This window comes from Zootoca vivipara, chromosome 3 (genome assembly GCF_963506605.1).
Source record: "Zootoca vivipara chromosome 3, rZooViv1.1, whole genome shotgun sequence".
In the NCBI taxonomy this organism is placed as follows: Eukaryota; Metazoa; Chordata; class Lepidosauria; order Squamata; family Lacertidae; genus Zootoca; species Zootoca vivipara.
Window position 1 is genome coordinate 74,568,402 of NC_083278.1, and position 27,588 is coordinate 74,595,989.

The 27,588-nt window shown below is 43.6% G+C and overlaps 2 protein-coding genes and 1 non-coding gene across 3 annotated transcripts; all 3 read right to left on the reverse strand.

Moving 5' to 3' along the window:
- Positions 1–1,166: 1,166 nt before the first annotated feature.
- On the reverse strand, positions 1,167–9,302 carry TOMM20 (translocase of outer mitochondrial membrane 20). Its single transcript, XM_035108420.2, has 5 exons — positions 9,085–9,302; positions 7,092–7,138; positions 6,372–6,453; positions 4,613–4,755; positions 1,167–1,580 (listed from the first exon to the last, which is right to left on the reverse strand). Exons 1-5 carry the CDS (start codon positions 9,206–9,208, stop codon positions 1,536–1,538), a joined length of 441 nt encoding a protein of 146 aa, XP_034964311.1. The 5' UTR covers positions 9,209–9,302; the 3' UTR covers positions 1,167–1,535.
- Positions 7,933–8,073, reverse strand: LOC118083291 (small nucleolar RNA SNORA14). The gene has a single exon (XR_004692367.1). It is a non-coding gene; the product is annotated as a small nucleolar RNA SNORA14 (small nucleolar RNA).
- Positions 9,303–13,105: 3,803 nt separating the features above from the next.
- Positions 13,106–24,715, reverse strand: RBM34 (RNA binding motif protein 34). Its single transcript, XM_035108419.2, has 11 exons — positions 24,616–24,715; positions 21,767–21,938; positions 20,029–20,168; positions 18,929–19,148; positions 18,515–18,574; positions 17,825–17,868; positions 15,581–15,664; positions 15,320–15,383; positions 15,182–15,224; positions 14,635–14,753; positions 13,106–13,446 (listed from the first exon to the last, which is right to left on the reverse strand). The coding sequence occupies exons 1-11, from the start codon at positions 24,645–24,647 to the stop codon at positions 13,162–13,164; spliced, it is 1,263 nt and encodes a 420-aa protein (XP_034964310.2). The 5' UTR covers positions 24,648–24,715; the 3' UTR covers positions 13,106–13,161.
- Positions 24,716–27,588: the final 2,873 nt, after the last annotated feature.

The window sequence follows — 27,588 nt, forward strand, 5'->3', positions numbered from 1 at the left end:
ATTAAAAAAATCTCGACCCCTCCGTGAGGCTGGGCCTTCGCCGTCACGCTCCTGCGACGTCTCTCCACCTTCGCCATCGCGTTCCTGGGCGGCATGACCTCCAGGAACGCAACGGCAAAGGTGGAGAGGCGTCGCAGGAGCGCGACGGCGAAGGCCCGGCCTCGCGGAGGGGTCAAGAGAAGTGAAGCCGGGCCTTCACCGTTGCACCCCTGCAGGGTGGAGAGAGACATCGGCACGGGGTCGAGAGAAGCAGCAGCCGCCGACGCTCTAACCAGAGCTAGACGCACCGCAAACCACCCCGGCCAGTCCTGGCATCTGGCGGTGGCCGCTCTGAGGAGGAGGAAGGTCGCCCGGCCAGCACCGCGGAGAGAGAGGGATGGAGAGCCGCAGGCACTGCCACCATCATGCAGCGAAACGACTCGCCAAGCCACTCGCCGATCAGGGCAGAGGCTGTGTTGTGCAGGGGCTGCGGGAGCTGCAGCAGGGGTCTCCACCATGAAGCGGCTCGGGAGCGTCTGCCTGCCTCCTCCTCCACAGCTGCTGTTGCTGCTGCTGCTGGGAGCCCTTTTCTATGCGCGAGGTAAGAGCTTCTGAGGGGAAACACACACACACACACCCTGGGTTTCCAGCGCTGTTCTCAGCCGCCTTGAATGAGACGCGGCCGCAGTGCAGGGCACTTGTATCGGGGAAGAAAGGCTCCTTTCCGCGCAGTTTGCCTCCATGAAGGCATCGGAGCGCTTCCGTGACTGCGTCCCAGTCGTGGACGCTCTGATGCCTCCGTGGAGGCCTCCATAGGCCTCAGACACCTCGGGTTACTTACTTTCGGGTTTCGATTGTTCGTAAACCGAAAGTTCGTAACCCGAGGTGTTCGTAAACCTTGGTACCACTGTAATACATTTTTCTTCTCAGTTACCGGTATATTTTTCGAGATTGATTACAGTAAAACTGCATTTAAAATGATTTAGGAGTCATTTTTAAATTATTGTTTTGTTTTGTTATTTTACTTGGTATAAGGTTCCTTGTAGGTCCATTAGAGCCAAAGAACCAAAGACAAAATAAAGTTAATAAGAGCTATCTGAAAAATAATAGTCCCGGGCACTGTACAGAACATGCTGAAATTTGTCACAATCCCTTTGACATTTGAATGAGCACACATACACATGGGAGGGTAGGTAAGTCTTTTAATGCCTTAGCTTTGGGTTTTTCAAAAATGAGCACAGGGTTTTTTCATGTTGTAGTAATACATCTTTTATATGTACAATGCTGCAACCGTATCGGTAATAAATGACATGAATGATAACTCAACATGGTGTATTTATAAAATGAATTTATCAAAATACACTTTGCACTAGATAATAAATAAAGTCCAGCCAAACCAACCCACTCAAAGTTAAAATTAACTTTGGTCGGTTCAAATGTGGTATACAGTTCATGAGTTCTATGCTTACTCCTTTACCCTGCTCTCCCCTCCCTCCCCCCCAAGTGATGCTCATATTTTGGGCTAAGGAAATACTTGTTTTTCCAGCTGAAATTTCTCATTCCACATCATCTTCAGCCAAGCACTGTGCACTTACAATTCTCTGTAAAAGAAAATATTTGAACCATCTTAGAGTAATAAGACTCGTCGGGTGAATTACAGAATGAGTTGCAACCTGCAAAATTAAATTTAGATTCTCCCTCTTCTGTGAAAATCAACATTAGTAAGAAAACAGCAGGTAAACAGCAAGTGCAGCAAGGATCTAATAAGCTTGCTAATCAAAATACAGTATTTATAAAAATGAAATTGTGCAATATTTGGCCAAGCGAACATCAACCAAACTTGAGGCACCTGCGATCCAGTAATTAAACTTTCATCTATTACTGCTGTTAATATTTTACTCCACTTTATTTAGTTGGTTTGAAATTAACTAAATGAAAGAAATACCAAGAAATCTTGGTTATGCAGGTCTCTTATGTTAAGCCAGAATGAAAACACTGAAATAGCCCTTTAGCAGCTATAGTGTGGCCCATTTTCCAAATTCTAATTGCAGCTGCAAGGTCTTAAAAAGCCCAGGTCTGATTTGTTTTTGTTTGTGTTTAACTCAAGTTTTAGATCTGTCAGAAATGTCTGACGAGCAACAGGCTGTGGGTGAAATCCAAAGGTGTCCATTTGCCAGTGGAAGGAACATCCAGCCATGCTATAGGAGTCCACTTCCTGTCCTCTGCAACGAAGTGCTACCTAAAATATGATCAAGAATGTTGGGAGACCCTCCAGAGTAGGTTGGGGGCATGGGGAAGAAAGTGGAAGCCTGCTTACATGGCTTCTAATGTAACCCAGTGGTCTCCAACAAAGGAACTCATGCGCAAATAAGGGTTTTTACTGCTCCTCGTGGTGCTGCAAACACTTTTGGAACTCCTCTCTTTCAGGAATATCTTGTCCAATTCATACTTCCAGACATGCTCACATGAACAATATGGTTTGAACTAACCTCCTGAACAGATGAGGTTGCCAAAATGGTATAGGGAAAGTTCTATAGTGAGGAATCCATCACAAATGCCACTCTGCCCTTTATCAGGTGGCACTGACAATTAAAGCATGACTGTACCACAGAACAGGGGTAACAAACATCGTGGCCTCCAGGAAGTTGGACTAAAACTGTCATCAGCCCCAGCCAGAATCGCAAATGGTCAGATATGATGGGACATGAAGTTAAGGGCAAGCTCTGAACCCCAGTCATTTAGGATTTGGGAGCTGGGTGGACGGCTGCATCATGAACCAAATGAAGTTTACAGACAATCCTCAAAAGTGGCCTTTCACAGAACACATTATCGGAGGACATCTTGGGAGCTAGGAATATATAAAACTGCTAGATCATCTTTTCCCTTTAATTCTGAGTTATATGTGAGTTTGTTCAGACATAGTAAACCCTTCTTATTAAAGGGAAGCAAATAATTGCTCTTGCACATTGGAAATCTGCTTCAACCCTTTCAACAGGGTTGCATCAAATTGCGTTGTTCCACTCACAGAAGGCTCACTGATTCAATGAAAGCTTCTGTGAATGGAAAGCAGGAGGCAACTAATTCCCCCACCCCTCTCTGCAACCACCTTCCACGCTGCCCAGGAGATGGCCTGAAGGCAAAATGAGGCCACTAACTTGCTGAAGCTAAGCAGGTCTGTGTCTGGTCAGTGACTGGATAGGAGACTGCCTGGGAACCACATGTGTGCCATCTTGGATTTCATAATGGAAAAAAGGCAGGATAGAATACAAACTGCCGCCTCCTTCCATTCACTTCCTCCAGGAAGTTGGACTAAAACTGTCATCAGCCCCAGCCAGAATCGCAAATGGTCAGATATGATGGGACATGAAGTTAAGGGCAAGCTCTGAACCCCAGTCATTTAGGATTTGGGAGCTGGGTGGACGGCTGCATCATGAACCAAATGAAGTTTACAGACAATCCTCAAAAGTGGCCTTTCACAGAACACATTATCGGAGGACATCTTGGGAGCTAGGAATATATAAAACTGCTAGATCATCTTTTCCCTTTAATTCTGAGTTATATGTGAGTTTGTTCAGACATAGTAAACCCTTCTTATTAAAGGGAAGCAAATAATTGCTCTTGCACATTGGAAATCTGCTTCAACCCTTTCAACAGGGTTGCATCAAATTGCGTTGTTCCACTCACAGAAGGCTCACTGATTCAATGAAAGCTTCTGTGAATGGAAAGCAGGAGGCAACTAATTCCCCCACCCCTCTCTGCAACCACCTTCCACGCTGCCCAGGAGATGGCCTGAAGGCAAAATGAGGCCACTAACTTGCTGAAGCTAAGCAGGTCTGTGTCTGGTCAGTGACTGGATAGGAGACTGCCTGGGAACCACATGTGTGCCATCTTGGATTTCATAATGGAAAAAAGGCAGGATAGAATACAAACTGCCGCCTCCTTCCATTCACAGAAGCATCAAAAGAGTTAACAGAAACACACTTCTGGATATAACTTAGAGTAGCTGCATATAGTAGGAATGAATGTTATGGGGTTTGAGAGCTGCAGTTGTTCTGACAAGCAGTCCTTGGTCTCAAGGACAGCAAGCAAGCAGGCAGTAGGCACAAGTGCCAGAAAAGCTGCTTGCATGAGCTGCTTGAGAAGTCAGAATCGTGCCATAATATGAGACAGGCAAAAACACCACCAGGTTCCTGCTTCTGTTCCCACTCGACTGATCCCCAGGGCCTTTTAACACCAATTGCCTTGTGGGATGCTAGTTCCTGCTCAAGTGGAGCTGTTTTGTTTTAAGTGTCCATTGTATCTTCTGAGCTGCCTTGAGGACTAGAGTTGAAAATGGGATGTATTTGCACTAAATGAAACAAAACAGAGCCACCACTTGCTCAATTCCAGTTAGAATACCTCCCTAATTTTAAAGCCAAGTCTACCAATGTGATGAATTAGACACTTGTCTCAGTATCAGCAAAACCACCAAAATCAATTTGTAAAGTTGCAATCCTGAGCACACTTTCTTGGGAGCAACAACCCTGTTAAAAATCAACGGGAACAAACATGCACAGGAAGAGGCAAATAATGTTGATTGTGACTACTCCTATTTCAAAGTACGAAAAGGAGTGCAAAAAACAGCTTTTCATACCTGGCTAATTGTGGGGAGTTTAGTGAGAAGCATCTGGAACACTGGTGGCGGAAGTGTCTGCTGCAGAACTTGTAGTAACTGCTGCGGTTGTCCACACACAGCAATGGCATTCGTCAAGTGATCAACACCCTTTTCATAGTCTCCTGTAAAATATGAAGCATATTAAATTGGCTTTAAATTGCATGCCCTAAATTTCACCTTCAAAGTAGGTTTGGAAGCATCAATGGAACAAATGGACTATTTAGAACAAATGAACTAAATAAAGTATAGGGAGCAGAGCACACCAGCTCAATCTCCAATAGCCTTCTTGACTGCACCCTGAACCTTCTCACATTCAATGGCAAGGTCTGAAGAGGGATTCTTTGTCTGTTTGCCTAGACAATGACATACTTAGAATCCTACCATGATTCTACCGTGGTCTTCAGGAGGATTCTAGCTAAACACACTTAGAAAGGCACCCCTTCAGAATTCCGGCATCAATCCATAAAGGGATGGGGCTGTTAGGAGTGGGAAGCAACCCTTCCATGCTTTAGTTCCTCATGTAACCTCTGAAAAGCTGAAGAGGGCTTATGTTTTATCTCAAAGCAAAACTGATTAAACAATCAGTTTATGATTTGTCGCCAGAAAAAAGGACAACCATTAGCTTTGCACTTTCAGGCTTCATTTGTCACTCATCTTCAGTTAATAGCAAATCTTACTGTACAGTATATCCAAAGGAATTTAAATCAATTTACCAACACTTTATTCCCAGGTGCCATTTTTAAGTAGAAATAGAAATAATTCCTAACTACCCTTGAGACTATATTTGGGTTGTATGGATAGCTTAGCATCCAAAAACTGAGAAGGCATTCTCAAGATACTCATTACAACTAGAATAAAATTTTCAAGTAAATGGAAGACAGCAAACCTCCATTTGCCGATGGATAACAAAATACATTATTGACTTGAGACTTTGAGAAAGGCAGAAACGCCCAACTTGACACCATTTCACTGAGTACTGGAATGGACACTACAACCAGAAAATTCCCAGGTAGATTTTTTATCATTTATTATGTCATCTTTTTAAGATAGGGTGGTTGTGATGATAATGTAATCATGGTAGGAAATTTCTGACTTTTAAGAAAGCAATTTTAAATATGACTGGTCTTTGGCAGCCTGGATCAGGGTAACCAATGTGGCAATGCAGTTCCAGATGTTACTGACTCCAATGCCCATCATCCCTGACTACTGGCTGTGCTGGCTGGGGCTTGCACGAGTTGCAGTTCACACATCTGGCCAGTACATTGGTGATTCCCAGTCTGGATAGGGTACTAAATCTGTACAGTTGCGGATGGGATCCATTACGGAGTTCCAGTCGGATCCTGAGGTTTCCGCAACCAGAGGAACCACTTCTGCACATGTGCACAGGGCGAAACCCGGAAAAATACTTCTGGGTTTGCCGCACACGTATCCCGAAGGATACGTAACTGGAGGTGAACGTAAGTAGAAGTTCCACTGTATTAGATTTATATAACATGACAGTTAAGATATGCTATCATGTTAAACAATGGCTGCATCCGGATGATGATATCTAGGCTTCTTAAGCTGAGATATAAACAAATCTCACTGCCTTGCACATAGCCACTTCACATGCATACAAACCAGGAAGCCCTCAGTTAATTATTGTTCCCCATTATGTCCCATTTCAAAAATTAACATTATTTGAACGGTAATATCTTTTACTCCCCCATTCCCCCACATTTGTAGAAATTTCAACAACCTTGTGCTAGTAGTTCCTCGCCCAGCTGTATCTCTTCAAGGAAGAACTTTTGAACAGCTTCAGCATCTTTTAGATCAGGCAACTGTAACAATGATATTTATGCAATCAGCCATTTATAAGTCACAACAACCTGTTCCTCACATATGCTTTTAAATACAGTACTTAAGAGCATTCTAGTAGGGTTTTTTTTAAGTTAGGTTTTTAAGCATTGGCAAAATGCCTGAACTCCTGAGATCACCTCCATATCAGCATTTGCTACAGAACTGAGCCACACTCTGTGAAACTTCTTTCCATGGAAACAATTAATTTAGAATATATCCATGGAAGGGGTCCCCAGCCCCTCAACACTCCCCCCTCAAAAAAGCAGTCTTCTGAGGGTCAGCAATTCTCCTGAATTGCCTATGATTTGGGGAGCAAGGGGGACTGCCAGAAAACACAAAATACACTTTCGGTGAGTGGTGCAGGAAATTATCTGGATTCAAGTTGGCTAACATAGATCAAAACAGTTGTTAGTACAGACAACAACCATTTTACGTGTCCGATTAACGCACAATCATGCACACGCTTGTCGCTGCCAACCCAGAAGTGGCCCCAAAATGGGGTGGAATGGAGCAGGCTTATGTGTGCTTTCAAGCCAAAATCCAATTTGAAATTAATTCTGTACACCCTGTATAATGTACCACAACTAAAACTGAACTCAAGTCAACAAGGTATCAATACCTTTGAAAGTCCTGCTCTTTCTTTGGCGAGTTTCTGCTTCTTCCGTCCTATGAATTAAACACACCACACATTTTCAGTTTCTATATTTAGGTAATCTACTGGAAAAAAAGGATATATAGATCTTTGAATCACAATACTATTTGCACTCCAAATTGACTGGGGGGGGGAGAACAACACTTGGACATTTCAAAATATCATCTAGAAATAAAACATAATATAGCTAGGGGTCCATATTTGGACAAGCAACCATCTACAAAGGCCTGTATATAGAGCAATTATTTATAAGAACTTATGCAAAATTACATTTTATACTGCCTGGAAACATACTTCCTAGGATATCACTGCAGGCCCTATACAGCAGCAGGACCACTGCTACCAGGGAGTGGAGGTAACATTTTCATAACTGTGAGAAGCCCTACCACCTAGTGGCATAATTAAATACAATGTTGCCTTGAAGCACACTTCTGGGGTGGGGGAGCTATTCTGCCTCAATTTGTCACATGCCCTATAAGAATAGCGACAGAATGGCAGGAATACTGGACAGCTACAGAGAAACAGTTAACATATCACATCTCCCAACATCACTTGACTGCCCCATCACCCAGAAACAAGTTAACTGCTTCCTATTGTATTATCATGCTCTACTGCAAACCGTACTGGAAGACAATGTTCTCAAGAAAGGAAGACAAAGCACAAAATATTTACAATGTCTGTATAAATCCCTGAAAAAATTTCAGCACACACAGAAAAGCTACCAGCTCAATTCTGAGAACATGTTTTACAATTTGGCACTTTCTGTGAGCGTGTGTTTTAAGAAAGAACGATCACATTAAAGAATATGAGTTTTTTATTGAAGAGGTGAAATAATGCAGAAGTATGAGAGAACATTCTGCATTTTGGATAACTCTACATTTTTCTCTTGCATCCATCCTTATCCTGGAAGTTATAACAGCAACAGTACCAGGAGGGTTTGAGAATGCGTAACAGTATAGCAAGTACCTAATAAGTCAGGTTAACTTTACAAAATTCTTTCCCCACTCCCTGTGAGTCCACTTCCTCCATCCGGGGTCCTTAGAGGCTTCATCATCTTTCAGGGGGTACTTGTGTACTAGGGGACTTTGAACTCTCTAGGATTCTAAATCACATGGGAAGTCTACATGAGCAGAAAAGGCTGCATGTGTTCACTTTGCAATACTGTACTGTACTGTACTTGGAAGGTGACAAACCCAATCACAGCATGGGAGGGATGAACATGGGACAAAAAAAACCTAGGTGGGCTTTGGTCATTTTTCCATGCAGGGGGAAAAATCTCAACAGCTTGATTAAGATACTTAAGTTTTTTGGAAACCTGTGCAAAACAAAGTATCAAAAATGCAACAAGCTTCTGCACTCCCAGGGACCCTTCTCAAAACACGTGGCAGGAAACACGATATACATCACCATGCATATCCACCGCAGAATGCTACAGCCCATCCCAAACTCCAGTAGGATTCATGCAGCAGGGAGCATGTGTTTGCTACACACACACACACGATTTCTGCGTGCATCCAGCAAAAAACACACACTAGGTGGGTCATAACAGTGTGTGAAGCGATCCTCATCCAAACATATGCACCTTGTGACCTTTGAAATGAAGGCGAGCCTGGCGATGCAAGGGAGCAAGTGGAATAAGACCGCCCACGACAGAGGCATGCCCAGTTGGGAGGCCTGGTTTTGCTTTGTCCTCGGGGCCACCGCAAAATCCCCGCACCCGCTAATGGCGAGCAAGGACCCTCCTCCATCGCGCCGCGGAAGGAATCGCAGCCTCGGAAGCGGGCGAGGAGCCAGCGGGGCTTCCCCGGAGGGCCACCCTCACAGGCCCAGCCGCCAATCGAGCGGGGGACGGGGAGGGGGGGCAGGTCAGAGGGGCGATCCAGGGCCGGCTACAAGTGGGGTGGGGAAGCCCGGCGGCTGCACGAGGAGGAGGGCGGCCGAGAGAGAGAGCGCGACTCACGTTCCCGCAGCCGGTTCTTGAAGTTGGGGTCGCTCCTCCTCTTGCGGTCGAAGTAGATGCAGTAGCCGATGAAGAGAGCCCCGCAGAGGCCCGCGGCGATGGCGCTGCTCTTTCCCCCCATCATCCTGCCCGCCGAGCCCGCCTCGTACTTCACAGGCACCTTGGAGCGAGCAGAAGAGGAAGACCCCGCCCACCGCGGCTCCTCTACACACGCTCTCTTCGGCAGGCGGAGCGCGTCATCAGTCAGCGACCGCGGGCCGAGCGCATGGGCAGGAAATCGAGCCGTTTCCTAGCGGCACTGCGCACGCGCGCGTTGTTTCCGCGAGAGCGCGGCGCATGCGTTGTGGGTTCACGCGGGACTCTTCCTTCCCCCCCCCCGCCCCCTTGAACTATGTTGAATGAGTCACGTCTGTTTAGTGTCCCCGAGAGTCCGTTTACTCTAAGCGTGTCCCAGGCTAACCTCTACGTAAGGGTGCCGCGGGCTCGTTGCGTTTAACCGCCGCAGAGGCTATTACGTTGCAACCATAAAACTGCTAGGATACAGTACTACGGTAGCAAATATTGTGGGATCATCACTGCTGCAGTTTCCATGTAATATGTTTGATAGTTGGTACAGAGAATTCCCCAGTAGTTTCCTGTACTAGATTAGAAGTCAAGCAGGTGATCGTCAAAGAAACAGATGGTTTAATCAAAGTTTACCTACATTAGACAAATGCGTCTTAAATTTTGTTATTCATTTCCCCTATAACCTGTCACTGAACTGACCAAAATCACAAATAAATTGTTTACATGATGTCTCAGCCAGCTCTGGTGGCAACCTGGGAGTCAGTTGGGTTCATAAACCAAGTCTATCAAATATGTCTGTTCTGTTACACAACCCACAATAATCCATGATTAGCATGGCCAAATTTCTCCTGGACCTTTTTGGGATACCCGCTGCAAAGATAACAATACAACAGGAACAGTTGCAAGTCTGAAATACAGGAATGAAGTAAAATGCATTCTCTTAAAAAGTATTTTCATCAATTGGTTCAAATATGGGAAATATTTTTTTAAAAAAATCATCAGAAGCAGGAACATTTAAACTTGGACATGGAGAAGCTATTTGATAACGTGGTGAATTTCAGCTTAAAAGTACTGTTATACCGGTAAGTTTTGGTGGGTGGAAGTAGGCTATATGCAGAGACCCTTATAATTATTGGATCCAGCAAGGGCTAAAATCTAAGGAAGGATTCAAATTCCTGGAATAGCCAAGCTCGCTTCCTGGTGTGATAATGGCCCTCTAAATATGGGTCTTTAAGGTAACAAAAGAAGTGACTCAGCACCAGAGGACAAATAGGTGGGTCCTCTCCATCCTGGAGGTGGTGGTGGGCATCAAATGTTGCCAAATGCCACCCAAAAAGGCCTTGAGGGTGATGGATTGCCTTGAGCTAGAAGCAACAGGCTGGGAAGCCAGAGACACAACACTGCTGGAATCCAAGGCTGCAGCTATGGGAGAAGCAAGACTCTCTTGGGGTGTTAATGCTGTGAACCCCTCCATTGTAGGCTCGTGGTATATATGTGTAAACAGACCATATATCATGAATACACCTTAGTCCAGTGTTTCTCAACCTTTTTTGGGCCAAGGCACACTTGTTCCGTGAAAAAAATCTCGAGGCACACCACCATTAAAAAAGTTAAAAAATTTAACTCTGTGCCGCCCTATATTGACTATATAATTATGACTGTAAGAAACACTTGCCAAAAAGATAGTAATTTGTGTCTCACTTAAGATTGTATTTTTAAAGTTTGGTTGTTAATTTAAAAGAAATAGTGAAGCTTTTGTTTCATTAGTTTGATGAATAAAAATGATGTCCTTTTATGATTTTGTACTCAATAAATGGGGTTTTTTTTGGGGGGGGATTCCCTGGATGTGCACTTTAATGAAATGTGTGGCGTACACCTATGCAAAATTGTTTTGCTGGGATTCTCGACAGGAAGTGCTGTGTCATTAATCGAAATGATTTAGCCTGCCTAAAATGAAAATATGTGTTAATATCATGACAGACTTATGCTGAAGAGTTTATAAAGGTAAAGGTAAAGGGACCCCTGACCATAGGTCCAGTCGTGACCGACTCTGGGGTTGTGCGCTCATCTCGCATTATTGGCCGAGGGAGCCGGCGTATAGCTTCCAGGTCATGTGGCCAGCATGACAAAGCCGCTTCTGGCAACCAGAGCAGCACATGGAAACGCCGTTTACCTTCCCGCTGTAGCGGTTCCTATTTATCTACTTGCATTTTGACATGCTTTCGAACTGCTAGGTTGGCAGGAGCTGGGACCAAGCAACAGGAGCTCACCCCGTCACAGGGATTCGAACCGCTGACCTTCTGATCAGCAAGCCCTAGGCTCAGTGGTTTAACCACAGCGACACCTGGGTCCCTGCTGAAGAGTTTACTTTTCATCAATAAAAGTTTAAACACACCTACACGGAGTTCAGAGCCCCGCTGAAGGAGGAGGAGGAGCGGACCCAGCGACACACCCGCCCCGCGGCCGCCTGCTTGGAGCCCAGCTGGGTGCGCGGCGGCAGCCATGGCGGGAGAAGGGCCGCCGGCGGGAGCCGAGCACCTGCCTTGACGGCCTCTGGGCGCCCCGTGAGCTGCGCCGGGCTGCCAACCTCGGGAGGAGACCTGGCTGGCAGAGTCGGGAGACCATGAGAGCGTCAGCCCTGCCCCCTCCCACACAGCGCGGACTCCGGCGGGCGCCTCGCGACCGTCTGGAGGGCGCCGGACGACTACCGACGTTTGGGAGAAACCGCCGGAGTCCACAGCTGCGCTTTGCGCATGCGCAAAGGACTCCCGAACGTCGGGAGCGTCAGCGTCAGCCCCTGCCCCCTCCCACACAGCGCTGCTGTGATGACGGGCGCCTCAGGCGCCGCACGGCTCGGGCGCAACTGCCGCGGGCGCCGGACGACTGCCGCGGGCGCAGCGGCTCGGCGCCCCTGGCAGCCCGGCACCCTGGTGCATTGCGGGCGACAATCGCCCTTCTCGTCACCGCACGTCGCGGCACACCAGCCAGCGTCTCGCGGCACAGTAGTGTGCCGCGGAACAGCGGTTGAGAAACGCTGCCTTAGTCTCCACTGTAACTCATTCCTATGGAAACACAAACCCTAGGTAAGCGCCTGGAACCCCTGAAATCTTACACTGCTCGGAGATTGGGGTGGTGTGCAACAGTATACAGTGGAACCTCGGTTTACAAACACCTCGGTTTACGAATTTTCTGTTTACGAACAATCGTAACCCGGAAGTAAGTAAAACAAGGTTTCCGAGGCCTACGACGCTCTGATGCCTTCGCGGAGGCCAGGTCTTTGCTCCTGGCCTTCGCGGAGCCATGGGAGCGCTTCCGTAGCTGCCGCCCAGTCGTGGACACTCTGGGCAGCTGCAGAATGGCAGGAGAGAAGTGATTGTGGAAGAGGACCCTGAGCCCCCATTCAAACAATGACTATCATCAGCCCAGGTAAGAATTTTTTTTAAAAAAATTCATCTACAATACTGTCTTAATTATTTCATAGTACAGTACATTGATTATTGCCTTCATTTTATGGATCAATGGCCTCATTAAGACAGTAAAATTCATGTTCAAGTTGCTGTTTTAGGGGGTGTTTTTCATCGTCTGGAACGAATTAATCCACTTTCCATTGCTTTCAATGGGAAAGTTCACTTCAGGTTAAGTACGCTTCGGTTTAAGTACAGACCTCCGGAACCAATTGTGGTTGTAAACCGAGGTACCAGTGTACTGCTGAAGGTTTGGACAATCACTAGTAAAAACAGGTTTGTAAATGATCAAATTCTTGTGGTTAGCAAATCTTCTAAGTAAACTTTACTGGAGTAGATAGTTTCTTTTCCTTTTAGACCCCAAATCACTACATAGTGAGTGGAGATGGGTTGAACTTCCTTAGTGTGACTTCTGTTGTTAATATTATGAATTAATCCAGCTTAATTTCTAAACTCAAACTCTGGAGACAGAATATGCAGAACTCCCCAAAGACTATGAAATAAATTTTATTAAAAAATACAATTCAAAACTTGCAGTGTAACTATTTCAAATGGATTTTCTCGGTTTTTTCTTCATTATGTGTTTTGACTTGGTTTTTTTGCTCTTTGTCATTGGGGTTACTTTTTCACCAGCAAAAGAGTTACTCGATAATCCTTTTGCATTTTTCAGTGAAGGAGACTTTGAATACTTCAGTCCAACAGGGCTCTTTACATTCTTGACTAAACTCTTCTGTGGAGCTTTTTCTTTTTGAACACAGTGTTGCACTCGTAGCTTTCTTCCTTTCAGTTCAGAGTTGTTTAGCTTCAGTGCAAGGTGTACAGAATCTGTAGTCTTTAAGGAAAATAAAGGGCAACATCTAAAATTAGGCATTCATCTTACATCTTGGTAACTAATATTTATTTTCCTTTCAGAAAAATTGACAAAAAAATAAACACTTTACAACATAATCAATAAACAATAAAACAAAAATATTTAAAGCACCTAAATTAAAAAAGGGTTTTTTTTATAAAAAAAACCATGCCAGCACATCCACTTTAAAACTAGGCAAATACAGGTCTACCCAAAATGCACAGTACCGGTAACATAGCCACTGGAAAGCTATCCAACTGCCTACAATTTTCTTATTTTGCATTCAACTATTATTTGGAGCATGAGTATGCAAATTTTCCTGCTTACAAACACATCAACTGTGAGCAAGTCTGTGCTGCAAACAAGGTTTCCTACTTCAACTTCCTTCCTTTAATCCCCCCCACCCCCACAGACACACATGTACATTTCACTGAAAAATTAAATACAGATGGCCCGGCACATCAGCTTGGGAGTGTGTTGAAAAAAACCTGACTCTGTGAAGGTATTAGAAGTGAGACAAGAGTAAAGACACCATCTTTACTTTAGTTGTTGTCTCAGTCTGCAATCTTAACCCCACTTACTTGGAAGTAAGACCACTGAATTCAGTAGGACTTGCTTCTGAGTAAGAGATGATGAGGACAGAGCTTTTAGTTCTGATGAGAACAATTCTATTTGCTTGGCTACAAATTCACAGTTATAGATATTTCTGAGCGGAGAGATGATACTCAGCAAAACTCAGGAATCATGTTGTGTGAGACTGCTTGCTTTGAACTGTGTTTTCAATTTTGCAGAAGTTACTGCATGATAACGGGTGCCTTCCCTATGCCAGGGATTGGGAACCTGTGGGGCTTTGGACTTCAACTCTCAAAATCTCCAGTCAGCACAGGCAGTTGTCACGGATGATGACCTGCAGTCCAGAACTCAGCTCCCCAATGCTGCACCATTCAGTTCTAGAGGTGTCTAGCTATGATGTCACCCTCTGTGGAGTTGGCAGCAATTTCTATCAACTCTTTAGAAGGTGCATCATTGTGGCTGCCATTACAGTTTTAATGTTACAATGTTGCTAACAGCTGAGCATATGATCAGCTACCCTTCAATCACAGCAAGTGTTAAGTGTTAATACAATGTTAAGTTTCTGTCATCACAAATACTGAATAGCTGTTGACATACCTCAAACAGAACGTAACCAAAACCTTTGCCAATGCCTGTGCTCCGATCTCTCACAATTCGTACACTGATTACATTTCCACATTCAGAGAAATAGTCTCTTACTGTATCATCATCAATTTCTGTAAGCAAACATTTTTTTTAAAAAAAAAGTATGCTGGTGTTAAAACATAAAGAGTTTTAGGTATGTGGCAAAAATTCAAAATATTTTCATTTAAAATTTAAATGTAGGACTTTTTACTACCAGCAACTACTTTAATGTGAACAGTTGCAATACAATATATATATTTCTGTTAAGCTGTAACAATACATCATGAACATCATCTTGCTGTTTGTGGCAAAACAAATTATTATTGATATATCTGAAAGCAGCTTTTAAAAATGAGTATACATTTACATTAAGAGCTTTCCTGATGCAGTGTAAATCTTTTATAGTCTGCAAAAGCTACAAAAAAAAACATATTTCATAAGGGTTCCTGAAACTGTCATTTTTCTGCAAGAGAATTCTACATAGATTTGAAAAGAGTGTAAAATTTCACCTAACACTTACCATAAGGGAGATTTCCCACAAAAATAGATCTTTTGTTATCGTGCTGTAAAACAAGTGGAGAAGGAGAATTGAATCAGACTGTTGAGGAAGCAGCTGAGGGGGAGGGGGGTTTCTTCCAAAAGCAATTGAATTACTTACACATGCAGATTTTGAAGCAAGGTCAACTCTTATGTGGAACCCACTGGTAAATTCTGCTCCATTACTATTAAGGCCATAACAGGAAAAAATAATCAGAAAAAAACAGTCAGCTACCTTCCTAGTTTGCACAGTGTGTTATTTCAGAAAAGGTATTTACAATTTAGGATATGTCTTTTGTTAAGATTTATTTAATTAAATGCATGTTGTAATACTTTATAAAATCCAGCATCAAGTATTCTTTTTTAAAAAAAATAATAATACCATTTTAAGGCGTTATTGGCTCCACATTCCTCCTTGAAAACGACGTAAGCATTAATGTACTTCATATTAGGATGCACCATTCGCCTGAAGGGGGAAAAAATGAAGTTTACTATACATTTAATTACAAATTATATATGTACGTTTGCAAGCTGAATGGATGGCTTTAGAACAGGGGTAGGGAAACTGTGGCCCTCCAGTTGTAGTTGAACTACAACTCCCATCATCCTTTGAATTTGAGTCCAACATTTGAAGAGCCAAAGATTCTCTACCACTGCTTTAGAACATATTGCACAACCCTCAGCATGTTTGCTAAGACACAAATTCTACTGAATTCAATGGCACTTAGCAAACTTTTTAAGGAACTGTCTAGTTGTATACGTTCTTGATCCAGAATACACAGGATCAGTCTCTCTTGATATTTTTTCATCAGTACAAAAATGCAAGACAATTTTGCTGGAATAAGAGAGACAGGGCCCCTTCCTGCCCCGTTGGGAAGCATCTTAAGGAGTCTTCATTTGGCTAAAAAATGCACTAGTTTGGCACAATGGATGTTGAAATCAATCAGCAATAGTAAGGAAGTGGCTAGAAAATAGTTTCTACCTTTTCCAAGTAGGAAGCTGGGCATGGTTTTATTATGCCACACCTATAGCACAAAGTACTACTCATTGCTCTACCATTTACACCAACCAACACAATGAATGGCAGAATAACATCAGTTCCCAATTTGTTCCAGAACAGTAGAAAGAACCCCTGATCTTTAGCAAACTTACTGAATGTATTTATTTTTGAAAATAACAATTAACAAAATTTAACTGCTAAAGAGAAAAAAGATAATATTAAATGAAAACGTGTACAGTTTCCCTTTCCTAAAAATTAAACACATTTTATAAAAAAACTAGCTGACCCGGCCACGCATTGCTGTGGTTCTTTCCTGTGATCCCCCCCACCCTGTCCCAATCCATGACATATCCTGCCCCTCCTCCCTCCACCCCGGCTCATCCCTTTGTTTCGGTAGGATACCCTTCCTTCTGTTGTCCCGGGGGGGGGGGTTGGCCCCTCCCCCATGTATCTCCATACTTGGCCCCCACCCTTGGAGAAGGAACTGTCAGCTTCTAGGTTCTATTTCCCAGCATGCACTTTTATCTGAGCCCTCTGTTGTCCCTGGGGAGTGTTGGCCCCTACCCAATCTTCCTACATTGGCCCCCACCCTTGGAGAAGGAGCTGTCAGTTTCTGTGTTCCATTTCCCAGTATTTACTTTTGTCTGAGCCCTCTGTTGTCCCCTCCCCCCTGTATCTCCATACATTGGCCCCTGCACATGCATCGTTTCTATATATTTCTATATATTTAGATTAAGGATCGGGGGTGATGCTGCACCCTGGGAACCAGAGAACTACTTAAAGAATCCCGACGGGGGGGGGAGGTCAAATAGCGAAGCCCCACAGCCCCGTAGCAACAGACAGGCCCAGACAGAAGGAGGGAGTCATATGGGCCACTTGGCACGGGCCTCTGAATCCAAAGGTGGCCTTGGTCAGCATATTCACAATCAGTAAAATGAAAAACAGGGCCACATTATCTACCTGGCCTGGGCCTGGCAACAGAAGGCGCGTTCTGAAGCACCCAAGTTGTTCAGTTCCATAAAAAACCCAGGAAGTGGCATGGGGAAGGTAGGGGATTTTAAAAGGGGTGGGGCTGGCCACTGCAAATATCTGAGGATTTAAACTGGGAAGAGAAAGTGCATGGTTGTTGTTTTTTAAAAAAAGACACAGAGGCTTACAATCACTTGTAGTATATACCGTAAAGCTTAGGTTAAAAGGGGCACGACTGCCCTTACTTAAAATGGCCGCCGGAGCCTCGCATGTGACACAACGCCCACTAAATTATAAAGAGAAACCCCCTCGCTGTGCCTAGGGGTCTGATAATGGCCGACTTGGTGGTTTCAGTTGCTTGGTTGATGATGTCATTTGGTTTGTGGGTGTGGCTTAGATTTCACAGGAAGGGAGGGGGTGGAGGAAGGTATAATGCCACTTGAGGGCGCTGTTTGACTTGGTGGAAAACCAGGTCTATACCTGGCCAGGTGTGTGATTTGAGGGATTTTTGTTCCCAACAATGCTCGGGGAGTGGCCTGGATCGTTGTGTCAAAATTTCAGGACGATCGGTCAAGCGGTTATGGAGAAAAGTGGAACACACAGTTTCACGATTTTTACATTTATATATATATAGATGTATTAAAAATTATAACTTACTTTATGGCTGCCATTTTTTTGGATACAGTAGCCTCAGCTGGAATCTGGAAAGGGAAGGGGAAAAAGTAGTGCATTAGTTGGTAGGTGTTGTTCCATTATCATATCACATTATGAACTCAACACCACACTAGATCCTTCCCTAATCTCTTGCTGGAGGAAGGACATGGGTTTCTGAGGTCATGTTGATGCTACTTCCTGCTAGCTACAAAGCCCAGCACCATTTGGAAGAGAATGGATAGAGAACTTGGCAAGATGTGTGCTAACTAGAAATTATGCCTTGGCTAAGCCAAGCCAAAATTGGTTTACACTGGGTAAGATGCTTTTCTGTTCCTATCCTGCCATATTCCCCCTCACCTCCTTTGCTCCTCCAGCTTTACTTCTTCCAGTTCCAAATGGCAGCACCATCACAGCTGCCTGTTGTGGCCTTTTAAGACTGGAACAAGCAATAGGTAGGTAACAAGGAAAAACCAGCATCTTTTATACTATGACAAATTTCAAGCCACAAAACTACCGTAACCCTTTTGCTAGGGAAGCTGTATGAGAACAAAGTAGCAATAGCTCACGGGTAAAAGTGGAAGGAGCCACTACTTTCCCTACAAACAGCACAATTTTGCTCTTGCCCAGAGACTCTCTCCCCATGAAGATTAATCCAGCTAATATTATAAAAATCAACAACCAAACAAAACATACCAAAGAGCGGAAACGAACTGATTCAATTTGCCCATATTCTTTGAAAAACGTCTTCAGCATCTAAATTGAAACAATCATATGGTGCAATTTGTCAGAGCAAATGTGAGCAAAAATAATAAGCAGCAAATATTTCATCCATACACAACTTTTATCTGGCTCATGGTATTAAGGACAAGAAGTACAATATCATCTTTTTAAAAAAAATGGGGGAGGGGTAGGAAAACACAGAACTGGGAAATCTGATTTATCTGTAACTGAATTATATAATCTTCAATTAGGTCAAAGAAGCAGAGAAAAATATACGGCGCTAAAACTTCTATAAGGATTAAAAAATGGGGGCATGGACAACAAACTCCTGAAAACACTTGCTATACTGGGGACCACAACTCCTCTGCCCACATATTACAAACTTACCTGTGCCTTACAACTAACAGGTAAATTGCCCACAAAAATAGTTCTTTTATTCTTTAGCATTTCCTCAGCCAGGTTAACTTGTGTTTTCTTTTGTTTTAGTCCAGCATCTTCATCTGAAAGCTTTTGGGAAACCAATTTAGAACGTTTATTTTTCAGTTTTTGTTTAATTTGTATTTCTTTTTTCTCCTCCTCTTCATCTGCTTCATCCAAAGCACATTCCCTTGATAAACCATGAAAAAGTAAAACAACTTTGTTAGCAGGTGTTTTCTTAATAGTCACAAAAAAATCTACATTTTATCTCTACTTAACCACTGTCTGGGGAAGCAGCGGGTGGGGTGGGGGGAACGGACAACATTGCTAGAGAGACTGACAACAACTATATTGAAAACATGCAATTACTGTCACTCAAGCAACAAGCAGTCAACAAACCTTAGTGGGGCTGAGTGTGAAATAAATGAAAGCTACATTCTTACACACTTATAAGGGAGTAATTCACACTGAACGGAATGCGACTAAATGGGACTTGCTTCTGAGTAGATGATACAATTTATACTCTAGGAGTCAGTGCACATTTCACATGCTTTCACATGCTTATGTAGCCTCAGTTAATGCAATTCTGTGCATATTTACCTGAGAGTAAGCCCAACTGAACTCACGTTAGGTTTAATTCTGAAGGAACATGCACAGTTTTGTTCTATTAATCATTGCTGGCCTTCAAATTGTTTTAATCTAAGACATAGCACCTTTACTTCTACAACAGTGCCATTCTATAAAATGTACACTGCTCAATGAAAAAACCCAAAATTTATTGGCCTTAATTCGCTCTATATTTCTAAATTCTGTCTCATTCCTAGGACCCAGAGAAGATAACCAATCAACAGAAATGACAAGTATGATAAAATTTGGTTTATATTAAGTGCTGCAAACTAAAACAAACAGTTTAGACCATAATCCTAACCCCACCTACCTGGGAGTAACTGCTATTGAATTTGGTAAGATTTACTAATGGTCTTCAAGTCAGACCATAGGGGAGTGAGGACAGGTGGTTGCCTTTAATAGATTATTCTGAACTTAATCAGTTTTAAAGTGTTTCCACTTACCTGCTTGCTACTCTTTTCTCTGCAAGAGAGAGATCCTTCTTTTTAGCTTTTAGCTTTTTTTTCAAAGGCTCTCCTTTACTAGACAAACTCTGAACTTCTGTGGCAGTTTCTTCTTCCGTAAGCTTCCGTTTCTTATATTCCTTTTAGAAAAGTGATTTTAAAGAATTAGTTAGAACGTGGTCATACACGGGGTTGTGTAAATACAAGGTCACCGGGCAGCAATAAGATAACATGTACAGCAATAAGATAACATGTACAGTTTTATGATGCCCCCGCCCCATTCCTTTATTCATGTATTTTTATGTGAAAAAATACCTTAAGCAACTTCTCACATGTGATTTAAGATACAGTGGTACCTTGGTTCTTGAACTTAATCTGTTCCAGAAGTCCGCTCGACTCCCGAAACTGTTCAAAAACCAAGGCGCGGCTTCCTATTGGCTGCAGGAGCTTCTTGTACTCAATCAGAAGCCGCGACGGATGTTTGGCTTCCAAAAAACGTTCGCAAATTGGAACACTCACTTCCAGGTTTGCGGGGTTCGGGAGGTGATTTGTTCGGGAGTCAAGCCGTTCGAGTACCAAGGTACCACTGTATAAAATAATCTTGAGGATCTCATACTTTTGAGATGGTTTTTGTAATAGTTTGCAATTTTAGAATGGGAGATAATTGCTGAAGGCATTCAAGCATAATACCTTGTTTTGTTACGTTGAAAGTTATTTTTAAACAGCAATTTCAAAAAGGTACTGATGATTAGAATTAAACTGAATCAGGTTTAAAGGGCTTATTGACTCTCTTTTTAAGGTTTTTTATTTCACACACAGGTCATTTCATAAGCTGCATCTGAATAATCAGAGTCGATACTACATGGCCTAGTAGTCCCATACTACAGAAGCCCCGCAAGAAGCAGGTGAGTTGGGTTTATAATGCAGTTTCTATTGACAAACATGAACTGTGCAGCATTGGACCAGCCTTAGTGAAAACAGTTCTCACGCAACACTGGTGAAGTATTAATCAGGCCTCTACCAAAACTGAAAAACACATGTATTTATTTTTAAAAGAAAATTCTATGTTGTTTTTATCAGTAATCACACAACTAACAAGATTGTATTGGGTGGGTGGGGGGTTTTCATCAGGTAATTTGAGGGGGGGGGCATCTGGATAAAATTCTGCTTTCAGAAGCCCAATGTAACTTAGAGGCTCTGTCTATAATACTTGTTGGTAGCAAAGCACTCTGTTGATTCTCCTCTGTCAGAAAAAAAAGATGAAGCATTACCAATGACAGCTGACAAATATATTTTAAGAGCACCTTTAAGTTTCATAAGCTTTCAACGAAGGAACAATCATTAAAATATTTTATGGCACCCAAGACTTATCATGATGGCACAGCTGCTGTTTCAGATAATCTTTTTTTAAAAAAATTATCAGCTGCTTGTTCCCCCACCCGCAACACCAAAAAGGATGTATAAACAGTTTTAAACAAGAACATAGTGTGAAAAATACGGGTGCTATGACCATCCTTATGTTAACAAAATGATCTGTCATCTTCAGTGTCTGTAACATGAATGCAAACAATAGTCTCACAGCCTTCTTAAGGAGTTGAAATATGGAACTGTTAATAGTTAACATCTACAGTTTGCAGTCTTATTTAAGGGATGTAAAGCATTCCAAATGCCGGCATACTTCAGTACTGGGAACTGAACTCACATTTTGGGAATTACATAGGAAAAAATATGTGCTTACTCTTGGCACAGCAACATACACCGGCTGTATTTCAGTCTCAGGAGCACTGAAGAGTTGGACCAGGGAACCTGTGTCACGTGCAGAGGGTTTATTTTGAAACAGACTGTTGGCCACTTGACCCACAACATAATCTTCCTTTGATACAGTGGCAGCATCTTTCTCACATGCTTTGCTATTAAAGAGATAAATTTGATCATCAGATCCCATTTAGTACTGTCCTATAAAGCATAAACTACAGGTAAAACAAACTAATAATATCCATGCAAACAAACAAGCAGATTGTGCATATCATTACTTTTGAAGAATTAGTACAATGTGAGTGTTTCATTTGCTGTAAGTACACATACGGAGAAGTCTCTGCACATATGTCTGCTTCCTGAGCCAATGGGCCATGGACTTCTGGAAAAATAAACACATGGCACATCTCAAGCAATAGCCTGCAGTTTTTCCTACTTCTGCTTAGATGTTTCTACCTTGCCTTTCAATCTTACAAGATGATTTCCGCAGCAGTTTTCCAATTAAAGGAAAATGCAGAAATCATAGACCGCCAGGAAATAATCACTATGTAGGAGGAGAAAAACAAACAGGAGACAGCTCTGATTCTTGTATGATTACTTTTACATTGCCAGAAATCAATTTCAGGTACGCACTTGAGAGGAGGTGCAATTATACAGTACTGTCTTTCCAAAAATACTGCAAATGGCTTGTCTCAAAATTATTTTTATAACAAAACTTTATTAAGTTATTTTGTTGTGTGATGTGACAAATATTAAATTTAAGGGGTACCAGTCTTGGTATATTAGGAAAGATTCATGCAGGTCCTGCAGATGTCTGTGAGAAGAGGGGTATTGTTTTGCTATTTTGTTTTACTTAGTTACTTGCTTTTATTCTTTATTTTATTCTCTGATCTGCCCTGAGATCTTATGATGAAGGGCGGTATATAAATCTAATAAATGAAATAAATAAATGTTAGAAAAATATTTGCCAAGAGTGAAAGGCTACAGAAGTGCATAAATCTTCCCTAGTGTACCAAGTCTGGTACCCCTTGAACTTAAAGCTCTGTCACATCTCTGTCATATCACATAACAAAATAACTTCTTACAGTTTTGTTATTTAAAAAATAGCAAGTCAGACCACTTGCAATATATCTGCCATACATACTCAGATTAATGTGTAGCTTTAGCATTTTACTTCCTCTAGCTTTAAGGGCTAAAAGCCTTCTAAACTACACACTAACCTGAGTAAGTATGGCAAATTCCTTCATTTAACTATATTTAGGTAATTTATAGAAATCAGAAAAATCAAAACAAAGGCAGAACTTGTGTGCATTCAGCTTTACACACGTCAAAAAGATTTCTAAAAAGAAAAAGAAAAAAGTGGTGGGGATCCAGGGAAAATTATTTTGGCAATCTCACCTGCTACTGGACCCAATGGGTTTATGATTATACGCGATTTTAGCTTTAGGCACAATCCCCAGGAATGTAACCCCCTCATAAGCTGCGGGCTTGCTGTAACACAATTCCACAATTTAAATCCCCCACCACACACAATTAGAAACTTGCACAATGGGTTGTGTCCCCCGCCGCCCAAGGCCTGCTTGTGGTTTCCGATAAGTATCTGGCTAGCCACTGCCAGAATAGGATGCAGGACTTAGAAGGTCCACTAGCCTGATCCGGCAGGCTCATCTTATGTTCTTAAATGCTACAACAGTTCCAACTACCAACAGCAATATTATGTTTTGTTGATAAGGAGCAAGCTAACCATTCAGACGCTATAGGAGGTGTTCATGTTGAGAGACTCCTGTTTATGTGTGTGTTTCTTTTAGTCAATCTTGGAGCCCAATCTTGCTTCTATGAGAACTTTGGGGGCAAACTACTGCACAGATACACAACTGCTCCCATAATTGAACTTCTGTGGTGCAATGGGTCAGTGCATTTGGCTGTTAACCAGAAGGTTGTTGGTTTGAGCCAATGCTGGGACGGTGGTGAGCAGGAATCCTGCATTGCAGGGGGTTGGACTAAATGACCCTCAGGGTGCCTTCCAGGGCCAGATTTATTTACGGTAGGTTTGATTAGGCCCTAAGGTAATGGGGCCATTTATATGTCCAGCTTTCCTTTGTCAACAACAAATTGTTGCTGGGTTTTTGTGTTGAATATATGCTATATGGTAATTTATGGAGCTAATAGGTATCTAAAGCCACTTGCACATGCAGAATGTAGGCACTCTATATATAGAAATGAGCAAAACAGCTATATTTTAGGGAGCACTGTTGCTGTATGTAGGTTTTATTTCATTTGTTTTTTATCTTATATTTTGGAAATGTACATCCAGGTGTTTTTTCCTTTAATTTTTTTGGGGGGCCCAAGAGAGTGGGGCCCTAAGCTACAGCTTGTTTAGCTTATACCATTCTGTGACACAGGCTCTGCAGGGGACTGGGGCCACGAATCATGCCTATACAGTAGTGCCAAGTTAGGGAAGGGCATGTTTTTCAGCACCGGCCACAAGACGCGAGGAGCCGTTACAAAGAAGAGGGCAACTCTGAGCATCCGCAGAGCACCTCCGTGCTTCTTGCAAGCGGCATTCCCACATGTGGAGAAATCCTAAGGCGAATGGCGTGACTTGAGCCCCGGCACATCTAGGTTTCAGAAGCTACACGCGCGCAAAAAGTATCGCAGGCGGGGTCTGGAGGGTCGGCGGGCAAACGCCGGGGCAGGAGGGGATCTGAAGGGACCGCGACGGCGGGCGCCCAGGACTCCTCTAAACATTCGCTCCCAGCACCCGAAATGAGGGGAGCCTGGGAGCCGCAGGGCGGCGGGGAGAGAGGGCATGACGCGGGCCACGTTCCTCACCGCTTGGCCGCCTTGGACTGCTTCATCTTCATCTTCGCCTTCGACACGCTCCCACTTCCGCCCCCGCAGCGCCGCGTGAAGCTCAAAGGAACAGTCGGACGTAAACTTCCGGTTGTTTTACGCCATTTTACTTCAGCCTCCCCGTAACTTGGTGGCCACCAGCTGTTCTGCACTTCCGCCAGCCCCAGCCAGTTTGGTAGGGGATGGGAGATGCAGTTCAAAATATCAGGAGGGCATCATTTAAGTGTGTGTGTTGTAAGAATATAAGGAAACATTACTATGTTGCTGATGCTGAATTAAACCAAAACAGGCCCGGCGCCCTGTTCTTCTCACTCTAGGAAGCCCGCAAGCAGAGCGGGAGCACAACAGCGCTCTCCCCCGCTTGTGACTCCCAAGCAAGGAACAATGGGCTCTGCAGATGTTGTTGAACTACATTTCCCATCACTCCTGGTCATTGGCCATGTGCACTGGGGGCTGATGGGAGTTGCAGTTCAACATGATCTGGAGGGCTAAAGGTTTCCCCACAATTGAACAGCCTGGGACTAGCTTTCGAGTAAACCTGAACTGTGAAAAGAACAAAATAAAAAAATTCCTTCAGTAGCACCTTAAAGACCAACTAAGTTTTTATTTTGGTATGAACTTTCGTGTGCATGCACACTTCGTCAGATACACTGAAACAGAATCCACCAAACCCTTATGTATATTCAGAGGGTGGGGGTGGGGGTGATGGGAATGGGTGATGGGTTGATGGGAGTGGTAAACCTGTAGATGGCTGTAAAATAAAAAAATTCCTTCAGTAGCACCTTAAAGACCAACTAAGTTTTTATTTTGTTATGAGCTTTCGTGTGCATGCACACTTCTTCAGATACAGTGAAATGGAAGTTGGCTGTAGATGGCTGTTAACGACTGCTGATGACTGCAATTGGTCCTGGGGGGGAAAAACAAGGGCTGAGGCGTTAAAGAAAGCTTGATCATGCATAATGAGATAAGAATCCAATGTCTTTATTCATCCCAGGTGGGTAAGGCGATCTCATAGGACACTTAACTGTCCAGAGGTCCTTAAATCATTTGAATAAATAAGCAAAAACTCTCTGTGTGATTGTGAGCATGGTGAGGTGCTTAAAGGTGAAGGTAAGAAGTAACTTAAGCAAGCCACCCAACAGCTATGCATGAGTGCCAATTAGTGCATGGAGGGATTAAGATCAGAGAGTTCTGTTCCTAGACTGAGCTAGGCCACACACCCTCTTCTCCATGAGGGAGTGAAGCTGCTTCTATTCCTTTCATCAATCTCTTCTTGTCATGGATAGATGTGTCTGAACTTGGGAGTATGTAGTTCAGTTTACATGTGGTATTTTGCATCGAAGAGTAATCTACCATTGTTCTACCTTCTGCTGCACAGAATAATGCATGAACCAGACATTTGGCTATAGTAAGTAAAGCTTTTAAACTTAACAGTGTATGATTTGTTCATTGCAAGAGGGATAGGCAGAGTAGCCAAGAACTGTAAGCAGACATGCAAAGCCTCACATGTTGAATCTAGGCACCCAGCTGATTCTTTTGTTAATTGTTGTTGTTTAGTCATGTCCGACTCTTCGTGACCCCATGGACCAGAGCACGCCAGGCACTTCTGTCTTCCACTGCCTCCCGCAGTTTGGTCAGACTCATGTTGGTAGCTTCGAGAACATTGTCCAACCATCTCGTCCTCTGTCATCCCCTTCTCCTTGTGCCCTCCATCTTTCCCAACATCAGGGTCTTTTCCAGGGAGTCTTCTCTTCTCATGAGGTGGCTAAAGTATTGGAGCCTCAGGTTCGGGATCTGTCCTTCCAGTGTGCACTCAGGGCTGATTTCCTTCATAATGGATAGGTTTGGTCTTCTTGCCTTCATGGGACTCTCAAGTGTCTCCTCCAGCACCATAATTCAATAGCATCAATTCCTTGGCGATCAGCCTTCTTTATGGCCCAGCTCTCACTTCCATACATCACTACTGGGAAAACCATAGCTTTAACTATACGGACCTTGGTCGGCAAGGTGATGTCTCTGCTTTTTAAGATGCTGTCTAGGTTTGTCATTGCTTTTCTCCCAAGAAGCAGGTGTCTTTTAATTTCGTGACTGCTGTCACCATCTGCAGTGATCATAGAACCCAAGAAAGTAAAATCTCTCACTGACTCAATTTCTTCCCCTTCTGTTTGCCAGGAGGTGATGGGACCAGTGGCCATGATTTTAGTTTTTTTGATGTTGAGCTCTCCTCTTTCACCCTCATTAAAAGGTTCTTTAATTCCTCCTCACTTCCTGCCATCAAGGTTATTTCATCAGCATATCTGAGGTTGTTGATATGTCTTCCGGTAATCTTAATTCCGGTTTGGGGTTCATCTAGTCTAGCCTTTTGTTAATTACCCCCACATAAATCAGATACATTTTCCTCCCACCAAAATAAATTCAGTTTCTGATGCTACCGTGTTTCTCATATTTTAAGACATGTCTTATATATTTTTTTACTCAAGAAAATAATCCTATGGCTTATTTTTGGGGGTGTCTTATTTTTTGCCGAGCCACGACTGAGCGGGAACCAGCTTTGTTGGAGCTCGGCAAAGCGCCGCTGCTGCCTTTGCCGGCTCGAGCTCCAAGCCGGCGGCGGGCTGCTGCTTCGCGGCTTCTCCTCCTCCTCCTCCTCCTCCTCCTCCTCACTGCCGCATTTTTTGGGCTCCGGCTCCTTCTTCCCCACAGGCTCCTCCGTGGAAGGCCCGTCCGGCAGCTCGGCCTCTGAGTCGCCGCTGCTGCTGCCGCCTCTTTCTCCTTCTCCTCCTCCGCCGCCGGGCTCTCCTCCTCCGGGCCCCTCGTCCTGGGCGGGAAGAGCGGCGGCGGGGGTCTCGGCGGCCGCCGGGCTCTCCTGGGTCTCCTGCATGGGGGGCTGCGTGGCCTTCCCGCTCGCCTCACACGCGCGGCGCACGAACAGGCAAGGTGGCGTGCTGGGCC

Coding starts and splice junctions, on each gene's coding strand:
- TOMM20 (XM_035108420.2), bottom strand. CDS start 9,208: ATGATGGGGGGAAAGAGCAGCGCCATCGCCGCGGGCCTCTGCGGGGCT. Junction 7,139..9,084: donor CAAGAACCGGCTGCGGGAAC/GTGAGTCGCGCT, acceptor TTTAATTCATAG/GACGGAAGAAGCAGAAACTC. Junction 1,581..4,612: donor AACTCCCCACAATTAGCCAG/GTATGAAAAGCT, acceptor TTTCTTTTACAG/AGAATTGTAAGTGCACAGTG.
- RBM34 (XM_035108419.2), bottom strand. CDS start 24,647: ATGAAGATGAAGCAGTCCAAGGCGGCCAAGCG. Junction 18,575..18,928: donor CTGTTAGTTGTAAGGCACAG/GTAAGTTTGTAA, acceptor GTTTCAATTTAG/ATGCTGAAGACGTTTTTCAA. Junction 15,225..15,319: donor TTGCTTCAAAATCTGCATGT/GTAAGTAATTCA, acceptor CTTGTTTTACAG/CACGATAACAAAAGATCTAT.